This window comes from Falco cherrug, chromosome 8, assembly GCF_023634085.1.
Source record: "Falco cherrug isolate bFalChe1 chromosome 8, bFalChe1.pri, whole genome shotgun sequence".
Lineage (NCBI taxonomy): Eukaryota > Metazoa > Chordata > Aves > Falconiformes > Falconidae > Falco > Falco cherrug.
The window spans coordinates 13,385,017-13,399,118 of NC_073704.1; the positions used below are offsets into that span (position 1 = coordinate 13,385,017).

The 14,102-nt window shown below is 36.2% G+C and overlaps 1 protein-coding gene across 6 annotated transcripts in view; it reads right to left on the reverse strand.

Annotated features, from left to right (window-relative positions):
* Positions 1–1,912: 1,912 nt before the first annotated feature.
* TFPI (tissue factor pathway inhibitor) overlaps positions 1,913–14,102 on the reverse strand; it is a 35,869-nt gene continuing 23,679 nt past the window's right edge. For 4 of the 6 annotated variants that reach the window (XM_027798724.2, XM_027798725.2, XM_027798723.2 and 1 more), the window contains 6 exons: positions 13,460–13,498; positions 9,686–9,862; positions 8,496–8,591; positions 7,916–8,008; positions 2,483–2,665; positions 1,913–2,111 (listed from right to left, as the gene is read on the reverse strand). In XM_027798724.2, coding sequence (XP_027654525.2) covers positions 1,999–2,111; positions 2,483–2,665; positions 7,916–8,008; positions 8,496–8,591; positions 9,686–9,862; positions 13,460–13,498 — 701 coding nt within the window. In that variant the 3' untranslated portion in view covers positions 1,913–1,998. Of the gene's footprint in view, positions 2,112–2,482; positions 2,666–6,861; positions 7,252–7,915; positions 8,009–8,495; positions 8,592–9,685; positions 9,863–13,459; positions 13,499–14,102 lie in introns of those variants that run through there. The other 2 variants (XM_055717668.1, XM_055717669.1) reach the window with 2 other exon arrangements.

Here is a 14,102-nt window from a genome sequence, read left to right on the forward strand (position 1 = left end):
AGCAGGGTAAATTTGGCATTAGTGTTCAGCCCACCGGCAAGTCCTAACTCTCCCACACCTAGCGTGCTGAAAGCAACTGCTGACTTCTGGAGGCCATGACAATACTGTGCTAAGGCAGCTGCTATGCCACAAGTGGAAAGGCCAGGGAGCAGTTTAAACCACTGCTCTCCACTTGTCTGCAATGACAAACTTCCACTTGTATTTAGCCTACTGCTCTGCATCTGTGCAGCGCAACCCGCACCTACAGCCTCAACTCCTAGTGCATGGAGTACAAATGATACCTGGAGAGTAAGGTCAATAAAAATGATGGAGTAGAATGGGAACATATCAAACTGGCACTGAAACTGGCAGGTAACCAATGCACCAAATGAATTCTGTGTAAAGAACAGACCTTACTAGTTTTCAGCAGTCTATGGAGTTTATAGGTTTCCTGTCAGAACTGCACTTGCCCGATTTACAGATACTGCATTGTAAGTCTGTGGTGCTCATCACTTTATCTGACCGGACTCTACATAAATCTTTTCTGGTGTACATTTCAGTTCTGTGAGCACTTTACAAATCAGACTTAATAAAATCTAGATTGAAAAAGTCATGAAAGGATTTAGGCACCAGAAAAGAGATTTGGATAGAATTTCTGTACAAAAATCTGTGACTTTTACTTACTCTCCCACTCAGATATTTCGAATGCATAAATGCTTTCATTCTGAGCAGTGAAGCTTAGCTTCTTTGTGGACTTAGTCCAAAGTTCATCAGGCATATAAAACATAGGTTTTCAGAAAACACACACGTAAATAATAGCACTCAGGCAAAGAGGCAGCTTAGTCCAGTTCCTTCATTGATGTTTCTTGCTCCTTGCTGCAATGTTTGAGCCCCTCACATCTATTTCAGCTACTTATTTCCACACTACCTCTCACAAACTAACTATCTTCAGTAGTTTTAAGCATAAAGAGAAAACATCATACATAAACAACTTACAACATCAAAGGAGACAGGGAAGTTTCAAAGATATCCTGCTATCTTCTGTTTCATAGGCAGCAAGGTGCTTCTAAAAACCTTAAGAGGAAACCAACTATGTCATCTTTTTTTTTTCTTTCCTTTCTTCTAAAAAAATGTAATTATAAAAGATTTACCCAAGACCAGAGAGGTGCCTTGAAGAAGGGTAGGAACTACCACTGTTTCATGTCAGTCTTTAAAAAAAGCCATGAAAGCACAGCCAAAATAATCCTCAAAGTCAACTGGAGAGTAAGCATAGTGTTATCTCTAAAGCAACTGTATTTAATTCTATGAAAGGAATTTGTTTTGGTTTCTGTAAAACTTTGATATGTATCTCTGGAAAACTTGCTAGCCATGAGCCTAGTTCAGGAACAAGGATAAAAATCTATGATCCCAGCAAATACATTTTTAAATATTTGCAAATATATCACATTACATTCACAACTTTAACGCTCTCTTCATGGGTTTTGGTGGGTTAATTCTGATCTCACATTTCACAATAGTGTACTTATATGTGCTTTGGTGGAGTTAAATTTAGCTTGCATAACCTAAAATAAATCTTATTAAAACAAATCTAGTGCCTATTTCCTCTTTATAGCAATAGACCTATCTTTTAATCTGATTGAAATAATCATGCTTGACAAGTGATTACTCTTTGACAAGCATTATGCTTTCTTTAGTACAAAAATAGATTTCAAAAAAGAATAATGGTGTAATAAATTAAATTTGAATCTTGGCTACTTTTTAATCATTGTGAGTTATACGCCCACACCATCTGTTCTGTCCTGTTTCAGTTATGACAATTATATACAATCAAACTAGAATTTAAGAACCTTTATCAAAGTAAAAAGTAATGTTTATTAACATGAATGAGAAATACATAATAAAAATATAAGCAGCTTAACATATATTCAAAATAATCAGTACAGTAAATATATTTTAATGGTGTACACTAAAGTTTTCATTCACAGGTGAATAGTGGTTTACTTCACGTTGCCATAAAAATCAAAGTTGTATTCCTTCAGGGCTGATTTCCTTGCCTAGAGCCTTTACGGACTGTTTCTTTCTTTTCTTCTTGATTTTTATTAATCTTCTTTCACCTTTTGTTTTATTGAATCCTAAAGGTAAAATAAGGACAGTAAGATTATATGCTGTATGACCAACACATCCAAGATTATCAGAAATAAGAGACAAGTCTTGTTTTCAAGAAATATTCTTAAAAAAAAGAAAAAAAGAACATTTTCTTACCTAAAGCCTTCACATGCCTGACCAATGCCAAGTTGTCTTATTTCTGTTCTTGTACATTGTATTTTACTGTCCATCTTTCTCTCGCTAGCTCTGTCTCTTCTGATTTCCATTTTCACTTTTCTAAGACTTTCAGCTATTACATTTTATCAGGCCAGTACTTACTACTAAAAGTTGCAAGAATATTTCAGCTCGCATAATATTTACCTCTTATGATAGTCTGTGGTAGTATCACTTCTCATACCTTTCTTGCAGATCCTCAAACATGACTTTCTGGAGGTGAAATTATTTTCATTCCCACCACAACCACTATAACTAAATGGGCGACATCTTCCAGTTGAGTAGTGGTAGAAAAATCTTAACTCTTTGGCTCTACAAAGTCCTCTGTCCATAGGGGTCATACACAAAGAAGGGATAGGTGGTGGCTCTAGAAATACCAAGAGAAAAAAAAAGGTTAGAGACAACACTGCGATTTACCAGTTTTCTGTTATGTTGATATTACATAGGCGATTTGAAGCTGACAGAACTTTGAAATTCACATGAAATCTACTGGCAAATTTAATTCTGCTTTCCTGAAAATCCAGGATACTTTACATAAGTATCTTTTTCTTTATGATTACAAAAATACCACTGCAAATGTTATTTGCTTTTTTAATTCCAAACGCCAGCAAAGGCTTACCTGAAAGCAAGATTTGTTTCCTATGTATTTAGTGATAAAATTGCCATTTCTGTAATAGGAGATAGTGTTCAAATTCAATTAGAGAAGCTTCAAGTAAAGTATTTGGCGAAAGTGAAGTGAAAAAAAATTAAACTTTGACAGCCTTAAAAATATGGTAAATATTTATGATCATAAATGAAGTGAATTTTCCCAAATACTGTTATACATTCTAAAATCAAGTAGAAGGTAAAAGTAACCAGCATTTTCAATGTAAGATTCAATACCTTAATATTGGGTTTGTTGCATGAATACAGAAAGCTTGACCTAAGTAATAGAAGTCACTCCATTGGAAAGCACTGAGCCATTATCAAGAAATAGCTTGTAACTCGCAGGATAACAACGGCTTGAATGTGAAAAGGAAGTGCACAAAGTGACTGAGATGCTGGTGCTTTAGTGCTGCTGTTAGGTTTTTACCATTCCAAGGAGCAGGCTGATGGTTTGTTTCTTCGGTGTCGCTGCAAGTGAGAGTGTGAGAACTGAAACACTGGAAGATGAACCTGAGGTATCCGAAGTACTTGGGCACTCGAACAAGTTCAAGAAGTAAATCCGTGCCAGAATTCCCAAGCCTGAAGAAACTCCATCATCTAACACCCTAGAGTGACTCATACACAAAATTAAAACTGATACAATTGCTGCAGAGGATGCAAGAAAGTGAATGGGAGCCATTACATCGCCAGTTAATAAGGGACCTAAACAGGTGCCATTTTCCTTCAAGAGGCTGCAGAATTGAGACAGCTGAGATGTAAATGTGAAGCTAGTCAAGATGGCCTTCTTGAAGTTACAAAGCCAGGTAGAAGTGGTTCAGAAATAAAAAACAAATAAAATTTTAGGGAATAATTTGGGTTACAACAAAGCTGAAGGCATCATGTTGTCACAAACCTGGGAAACACATGAGATGCTGAAATCAAGAAGTTATGAATTAACTTGGGAAATTCAAGAGACTGGCAAAAAAACATCCAGAAAGAACATGCTACACTTTACGTGTTTTACACATATTGCACCTGCTGAAAAAAGGTTTATCTGCCAAGTAAAACAGCTGAACTGGCATGGTGAAAAAGTATGAAAAATAGCTGTGAAAGAAATAGAATGGTGTTTTATGCAAAGTTAAGACAGCAAAATGAAATTAGTAATATATCTGAAGCTGTGTTAGCAACATCATACTATTCAGAAAGAATCCTGAAACACAAAAACTAAGTCATGAGTTGTTCTTTTAAGATAAAGTTAGTTTCAGGTTATAAAATGAGCACTACTTAATTTATTTTTATAACTGTGACAGTATTGCTCACTCTGGAGATGATATTAGCTTTCAAAACATATGTTCAGCAACATTAAAAAAACACGCTTACCTATTTTAACCTGCTAATTTCTGAACTTAAAAAGCAGAAAGGCTTGCCAGTGATAAAAGAGCCAAACAGCATAGGTTTGTTAACTATATAACAGAATTTAAATATATACTTTGTAATGTAAATTACTTATCTGGTATGTAGAATTTTCCAGAGAGACTCCACAGTCCCCTTGTGAAAGAGTTCTCGCAACCACTGTAAGCTTTAGGGGAGCCATGGAGCCAGGGCTATGGTTACTGGTGAATAAGAACTACCTGTGTATGCATAATGCAACTGGCAGAGTTGTGTCCGAATGCTCTTCAGAATCCCTCTTGTATTCTCGCTAAAAATTTTGTTCTTCTTTGTGTATATCATTGGTAGATAAATGCCCCAAATACCAAACACTATTCATGTTTATCTTCAAAATATCTGCATATTCTTTACACTCACAGAAACAACCAGCCCATGAAGAAAACCTCTAATTTTGCCATATAGCAGTCATTTTTATACAACAAAAAAGTATATTAAAATAAAACAAAATTACTTATCATAATTTCCTGTCTGCTGAGGATCATACAAATTATGAATTAATTTTCCAATACTGATCACTAAAAGGCCTGTTAACTTTAAGTAACTGTGAACATAAAACATGTACTGTGTCATGTCCAGCCCAACATCTCTATTGGCAGGACAATCTATAACCTCTGAGCCAGCATGTTAACCCAGTCACAGCGAGAATTAGATCCAAGTAAGTTCTTTCTGTTCAGTCTGAGCTGCTAACACTGCACTTATGTATATGATGCTACAGTAAGTTTAGATATTATGCCTGTTCTTGAGTGTCTCTCTAAAGTGTTTTGGTTTTACAACCTCATTTTTCTAAGAGCTGTTAAAACGTTTTATCTCCCACTTTTTCTATGAAGGAAAAAAGAAAAAGAAAGCAACAAATCCCACAGCCACAAAACTGCACAGAAGGGAAGGGGTACACACTGAAAACAGTAAAAAAAAAAAAAAAAGAAAAAGCAATACATGTCCTACTATCAGAATTGTTTTCCCCAATCTAGTCATTACAGGTCTATGAATTACAGATATCAACTTTACTGAGAGGTTACTTGAGATAGAAGTACTGGTTTAAACTTTTTTTTTTTCCTTAATTTAGATTACAATTTAGCAATATTTTTTCCACAGTGCAAGCAGCATTACTCATTATGTTCCATAACTCATTACATGTTAACTTCAAGAGGATCATACGAACCTAAAAATTAATAAATGTCATTACATGGTCCATTCTATGGCCTTTGATGCAACTTCTACAGAAATCAACTGGTTATTGACGTTGACAACAATAAGCATTAAGATTCTGGCTTTACTCTTGTGTTCATACTATTCAGTTTATCCAAAATTTCTGACTGAAATAGGTTTTAAAATCCAATAGCAAGCTCATAAAATTGGATTTGCTATGTATATTATTTGCCAAAAATATGCTACATAAGTCAGCTCATGAACAGGCACAGGAAAAAAGAATTTACAAAGGACAAATGAAAGCTTTTAAGCTGATTTAGTCAAACATTTCCAGGTGTAAAGTTTTCCTCTGGAAAATGCCGATACAATGAAATAAAATGTGTTTCTCAGAAACATGCCAACTCCATCAAAAACTTTTGAAGGAAATTAGACCTTGGAACCCATCTCAAGTGGAGCTTGGGAACTGGAACTCATGCCAGTGGCTCTGCAAGAGCTTCTCAAATGGATTTCAGGCTTTGCAACAGCAAAATAGATCTTTCTGTTACGTCACAGTGGTAGACCAGCTACTTTGCCTGTGCTTGAGAAGATGGACATCAGCCACTCCATCCCAAACAGTTCATCCTGACCTCATATTGTGCAAGGCCAGATTCTTGTCTCTCACTGAGGGCCATTGGGAGTCACAGTGCATGTTTGTGAGAAATGGCTCTACCTTGCAACTTCACTTTACACCTCTACTTCTAGTAACAGCAGGAATGGAGGCTACATTTCCCACATCTCTGTGGAGAAATCAACTGTCAGTTTTGGCCCTACCCTTTCCTCCCCCTGCAGTAGGGTTGCACAAAAGCATAGGATTTTAGCCCATCCCAGCAGCCTGAAAGGTACAGGCAGATAAACAGAATAGCAGCAGGTGACTGCACAGGGCAGGTTAGTGCAACACAAAGGTTATACAGTGGCGAAGAACCTACGGAGTCTTCAGACTTTGCCCTGAAATGCACTGGCCCTTCCAAGGTCATGTTTCATATCCAACCCAACCAGCTACACTGACTCCACCCACCCTTTTTCCCCAAACCTTTCTTCCACCAATCTTCAAGTCTTCTCTTTCTCATCCTCGCCTCTCCCTCCAAAAATGTGCTTTACCAGAGAATTCGCTATTGCTGACACAATCAAGAACCCTTCTATTTCCTCTGAGAAAACAGTGAATCACATCCCTTTGCTGGTATAAATCAGTTGTTTTGGGGATTTGGGGATTCATACTGTGAGTAAAAACCTTCAGGGAACACGTATGCTCTGATGTCCCTAGACTTCATATCAGGCCTTAAATCATTCAAATATTTTTCAGTAAAATAAGTTGCCAAAAGCTTTACTGTTTTATATTCAGACATTTTAATAACAGTGCACTGATGCTTTGTATGTGATACACAAACAACCCAACTATCGCAGAAACTTACCTCAGCCCAACAATACACGTGGATCACAGTGCAGGCAAAAAAATAACATACAACACACATTTAAGCTTTACTAGACATACCATTCTAAGCAAAGAGCACAGGAATGTTAGTTATCCTAGATGCCCATTAACTTACAGATCATATAAACCACAGAAACCTTCATGAATCTCTAAGCCATCACTCAATCCTCAAAAGTACAAGTAAGTGTAAATGCAGAAAACCAGCAGAAATACTTGGTAAGAATGCTCAGGCTTTTTCCAACTGTTTCTTGTTTCTTCTTGCATAACTGTGGATCATAAAAATAACATCCCTCAAATTCAATTACCCTTTACAGTGTGAGCAAGTACCAGCAATCTATAGTGGACAGCATCCAGCTGCAGAAACTGTTAAAACCCAGCCCTCTACAGTAAAGGTCCAGATTTTCATTTGCATTATAATACATAGTGCAAAAATACCTTGAAGCAGACACAAAATGAATTCATGGTCACTTTGTTATATTCAAACCAAGAACTGAGTTTAATATGTCCTTAGTGAAAATAAAAATGTATTATAAATCTTGTTCCGAGCCATGTTCCAAAATCCAAATATGGTCCTTTTTTAATGGGAAAAAGGAGCTTTAAATCAGTTGCCAATTAGATACCCACAAAAATATTAATTTTTACTAGAAGAACTCTGCATAACAGCTTTTGCTCTTTTTGTATTTATCAGACCTTCAGGAAGCGCACATTTTCAGAAAAGGACAAGATGTGGTCAGTCTTCCACTTCGATATATATGGAAGACCTGTAAGTAGCAATATTTCTTTGCTTTGACTTTCTCTGCCTATCAAAACATCTGACATAGAAGCCCATTCTCTAGTTTTAGATATGTTGCAAAATGAGTGGAAATGGAAAAGCAATCCAGAGTGCATATAAAAGACGAAGAGTTAAGATCTGCAAAAGTGAATTCTTACCAAAAAAAATGGGAAACTGGTTGCGCTCCTCCTTTGGGGAACTATTGTTCATAGAGTTGGACTTCTCATTTGCAGCAGTTGGCAACAAATTTACTAAAAGAAAAAAAAAAAAGGGTGAAACAGTGACATATTATCTAGACACAAGAAAGCTCTGAGAATAAGCTATGATTGGTACCCATTTGCTTAGCTCCATGTCAGTATTAATACTACTAGAAGGCAATATTTCTTTAGGTCCCAAAAGCATAGGAAACTGATGTGTTGAGGCAGCTTAGGGATGGATTCCTTTTTCTTCTTTAATTTTACTGATGTAAGATTTAATTCAAACATGGTTTTGTAAGGTTCTTTTTTATTAGTAGCAGATATTCTGCTAGTTATTCTAGCCTCTGCGATTGTAAGCTTTTTTCAAAATATGTCTTATAACAAGAAAATAGTTATGAAGCTAGTTTTAACATTACTGACTTCACTGTGCTTATGTATTTCAACCAACATACATATCTTCAAATAAACAGGAAAATGAGTGGAGCCAAGGAGTGTCTGCATTAAAAAAGGGTAATTATGAAGAGCAAATGCAAATGCTTACCAAAAATCCCAGGGAATTGGTTGGTGTCTTCCACTAGGGAACTACTGTTCACAGTGTTAGGATGCTCTTCAGCTGGAACAATTGGCAATAAATTTACTGAAGCATAAACAATAGGAGAACAATAACGAAAAAACACACAAAAAAAATTAGTATCAATGGTTCAATATCACTAAGGTAAAAACTTTGACCTACTTAAACTATGGCAGTGGCCACTAATTCTCTCTTTGGGTATTTATACAAATTTACCTGGAGGTGTTATTTCAGATTAAAGTCAGAAAAAAAAAAAGCATTCTACAACTTTTAGTCCAGAAGGTAAAAGTGGAATCAGAGGCCAGGAAGAAATGATTCAGCAAAGGTAGGGGGAAAGCACATGGAACTATACGTATATCTTTTTTAAAAATCTTTTAAAAAGACCCATAGTGGGTCTTTCCTATTCTAAATGTGAATAAGCTCAAGTTCCCCTCGCCAAAATAACAGATTAAGAAACAGTCCTGGAAAAAAGCCCACTAGAGACAAGCAAGACAAAAGGGTCTGGAGGCTCTGGGTGGGAAAACATATTTGCCCTATGAGTAAAATTAGGTACTTTGTGAAGGGGAGAGGAGTTCTAAAGGTCACTGTCTTCTCATATAGAACAATTCACAGCAACCAGTAGGACAAGGGACTGGATGAATGATCTAGGGCCAGTCTGAATGGCTGTTTGTAGCCAAAGCAGCACAGCCAAATAATTCAGAAGTATGGGACAGGTTTCCCAGGATTCTTTGGTGGGAAGCTAGTAATGCACAACAAGGAAACAGTAAAAACAAATTCTTCCTATATTGGCACCTCTTTTCATTACAAGACTTGGTTTGAAAGGAATATATTCAGAGGTATGGGTTAAAAAAATACATATTAGCATTTTATGATATTATAAAGCCAAGCAGCTGACAGATTTTAGACTGTCATGCAAAAAGTAAAAAAGTGGCGGTACTGTAATACTCATTAAAGTTAATAGTATGTACAAACTTTTTTAGTTTATATTTTTCATTTTTGTATTTTTATTTTATAAATATATAATTAACATTAATTTCAGATAAAAATTATTGCCACCTCAGGATACCCTAGGTTGCTTTTTTTTCCATGCGAGATACTTTTCAAAACACAGTGTTGTTTATACAACAATAAGACTAGGAATAATGAGGACAACAACTTACAGCTGCCTTGGCAGGTAGTCTGGCATTCTTCCAAATTCTTGAAGTTGTTCTGGTTTCCTAGGCACCCACCATACTTGAATACTTCACATAACTTTGTCTCTTTGTTATAGAAATACCTGGAAAAATAGCCTCTGCAGATTCCAGGGTCTTTCTCATCAAAGCAGAAATTTGGCTTTTCTAAGAACAATGGTAAATGATGAGCGGGGGCGGGGAGTGGGGGGAAAGATTAAAAAAAAGATAAATACATATTCCAAAACAAAATAGAACTGGAGGAAGTTTATGAAATAAATCTGTAACTTCAGGCTAAAGACCAACTGTAAAATAACTGCTGCTTTATTGTACTGCTTTTGTTCTATATATAATACTGCAATATTATGCTGAAGCATTATAGGGACATTTTTATTTCTTTTTTTTTCCTCTTTTCAAGTAGTCAGTAAATTATATCTTAGAAAATGAGGACTAATGATTCTTTTAAGTGTCCTCCCTCATTGAAGCTCTAAGATGAAAATTAGTTTTTACTCTGAATCAAAACAAGACTTAAATCTCAGCTGGATCATTTGAATCTAAGTATGCATTCTTGTCATTTATGTAGTCTTTTCAGTTAATATTAGCATAAATTATGCAGAAAGCAATGTTAAAGTAGAAGAAAAAAGGAAATAGCTTTTTAAAAAACAGAAAAAATCTAACAATGCATTTTGTCTGGAACTATCTACTGTTATAAAAGGATACAGGAAACTGGGAGACGGAGTAACTATTCTAATTATCATTTTTCAGCTCATAGTCTGCAATAAGTAACTACAATATCAACCAAGAATAAATTTAACAAATCAATACTGCATAATTTGACTGAATATTAAGGCATGGTATCATGGCTTCTGGCAGAGAAGAAAAATACATAGCCATACAGTAATACCCAAATATCAAGTTCTCACCATATTCTATTTTTTCTCAGAATTATTTCCTTAAAAGAAAATCAGGGAAACAATAATGCAATATATGTGGTGGTATTCTCAAATTCTTGCTAGTAGATGCTTTGAAATATGATTCTTAGCTAACTTGCAGAGAAAAGTATATATAGCTATCATATAAGACAATCAGATCAGAGCAACATATAAAGGCCCTCCTTACCTGTAAAACAATAGAATATTGAGACTAGAACAGTGTGCAGAGTGCTTCCATTTTAATAAAAATTACTATAGAATAATTACTTTGAAGTCCTTAACATTTCTGGAGTAGATTATGGAGTTGCAAAGAAGTTAATCCTATTACATGTATTTTAGCTAAGTATCTATTAAAAACATTGCCAGGACAACAATATCATTAAATTCAATTGATGCACATGATATATAAACATTACAATAGCTCATGATTACTGTTTTCCAAGAAGTAATTGTCAATATCTTGTATTTCAATTGTTGTAAAGCTTCAGCAACAGGAAAATGTCATTTTCAGAGATTGCATGTAAAATTGAACCATTAAAATGTTCTTGCATGAAGTACACAAAATTAACTCTTTTAAGCACTCCTGGATAGCTTAATTTTGATTTTTTATTACAAATTTTGTTCTTTGCCCATAAGTATATGTATTCTACATTCAGGTATTTCATGTTTCTTACTATTCAAATGCAGCACCTATTGATGTTCACAGATTTACAAATCTAAGTTCACATAGACCAACAACCGGCAAGTGGTGCATGATCCAGCAGTGTGCCCTGTGGCCAAGAAGGCCGATGGCACCCTGGGGGGCATGAGGAGGAGCGAGGCCAGCAGGGCGAGGGAGGTGATCTCCCCCTCTGCTCTGCCCTGGTGAGGCTCATCTGGAGCGCTGTGCCCAGAGATGATGAGGGGAGTGGGGCATCTCCCTGGTGAGGAAAGGCTGAGGGAGCTGGGCCTGTTTAGCTTGGAGAAGACAAATATCTTAAGAGTGAGTGCCAAGAGGATGGGGCCAGGCCCTTTTCAGCAGTGCCCAGCAGCAGGACAAGGGGCAATGGGCACAAACCACAACACAAGAAGTTTCACCTGAATATGGGGAAAAACTTCTTTACCCTGAGGGTGACAGAGCGCTGGGACAGGCTGCCCAGAGAGGCTGTGGGGTCTCCTCCTCTGCTCTAAGTGAACTTTGCTTTAGCAGGGGGGTTAGACTGGATGATCTCCAGAGGTCCCTTCCAACCCTGACCATTCTGTGATTCCATGAAATATAAAAGGTATGGGCAAGGCATACTATATGCTTTCAGGTGAGAAGGGAAATAAGACAGGTTATGTAGACAGGTAGCGTGCAAGAGTCTACCACAGTGGTGTCTATCCCATATATCATCTATTAGAAGCCAACAGACAATAGAGGACACAGAAACAACTCTTTCATCAAACATTGCATAATATTGTGATTTCAGAATAAGATTATGATATTAACTGAGAAAGGAAGGTGGGTAATAATAAGGGTATGAAAGTAGACTACAGGATTATGACTGATTCTTAAAAACAGCTGTTCTTCATTTAGAAAATCCTTATATTAAAATGGTTCTTGCAGAAAAAGGAAATTAAGTCCAAATAAGTTGAGCTCACAGCTAACTTTTATAGCCACTTCTGGAGAGGTCATGAAGGCAATATAATCATAACTACAAACTAGTATTATACTTCTAAATGCCATGTCTTCCTCCAGAGACTCAGTATTCAAGACTACATTACTGGAAGCAATAGTAAATATGTAATGATGTTGATGACAGCCACAAGCTGTATTTAACAGGGTATGTTCTGTTTTGTCATTAAAAGCAGGGAACTAGGGTCAGACCTTAAAGGAAGTAGTGCCAAATGTCTGCAACATCTGTAGAAAATCAACTTTAGTAACTTCCACAGCATAGATTCACAATTTTTTTTTCTTTTTTTATGCATTAAAAATGGAAAAGACAGTAGAAAATTGGAAAATAAAACAAACATCTCAGTATGAAAATATTCTGTATACCATTCTGCAAAGACAAATAATTTAATTATTCTATTTCAAAATGTACCTGGAAATATGGGTATTTCTGCGAGGAGTTAAATGCACACCAATTCAAGAGGAAGCAAGTGGAAGGAGGGATGAAGGAGGGTAAGCAGAGAAAGAATTGCTGAGTTGTGACATTTACTCAAGCTTGTATTCAGGGAACTCTGGCTACCAGCATTGGGCCCAATTCAGTTAAGTCTCTAATGTGCAAAGGGGAAGGGTGGAAGTCTTCAAAAGCTGAAGGTGAAGTCTTCAGAAGCTCTATTGTAAGTATCAAACAAATATCCTTGTTAGGAACATAGGTTACCTCAGCAGACCAGCAGTGTTTCAGACAAGCGATTCTCAGTGCTCAAGCACTGGCTATTTAGGAAGTCTGGGTATCAGGCATTTACTTTAACAGAAGTTTTCTCCTATTTTTGCTAACAGTGAAGAAAGCATTTAGTTTATTCTCAAAACATACAATGAGTCCCACACCATGGCTAATAATACAATGCTTGAATCTCTGCAGAGTCCTTCCTTTCCCTTTACCAAAGAAAGAGGAAAAAAAGTGTCATGATGTATTTATTCTGGGGAGAAGACATAACAGCTACCATCTTCAGTGACCACAGCTGTCTTCAAAGTCTTTGACAAATTACAGAAGTAGTAGTTTAGGAGTAAGAACTCACTTTAGTCTGACATTGTTTGTTTTTTTTTTTTTTTTAGGAGAGAACTTGGAACAATACATAAAGAATTTAACAAAAGGAGCTAAATCCCTTATCATGTAAGAGTCTTAGATTATTAGGTAAACATAATTACCTTTCTTAATTTTTGCTAACATCATCTTCTGAGGCAATTCTGCAATATAAATAAATAAAAGTATTTAGCAAAAGCAGACATGTTAAGTCTCACCTGTGATACCAGGGTGCTTAGCAGTGAGCAATGAGCACTGAGGAGGAAGAATACAGCATCTCTTCCCCTTCTTTCTTTTCTTCATTATAGAAGTAGCACAAAAGTTTGTTCTGGAGAACTAAAGTGTCATTTCTTTTGTATGAGAAGACCTGCTATATTGGTAACTTGAGGATATGGGAAGTATTGGAGTCAAATTATGACAATATTAAACAGAGAAATTCCTTTTATGTTACTGGAACCAGAATACTGTATTATATAATCTCACTCTTCAAAAGAAAAGTAATTAGCAGACTAATTTAACCCAACTCCTGTAGCTACTTACTGATACTGCTAATAGCTTTGGAGCTGATCTAGTTAGCAATAAAGACCTCTCGCATGCTGTCCAATTCCCTTTGCTATGCTAATGTAGTGTCTGAATAGTTTTCATTATGCTGTTTGTGACATTAAAGCCCACTCGGCCAAGCATATCCAACTATTTTTAGGGTAGTATAGATGATAAACTTGTTTGCATAGTTCTTTCAGTGTATGATCAGTGATGATGAAGTTGTTA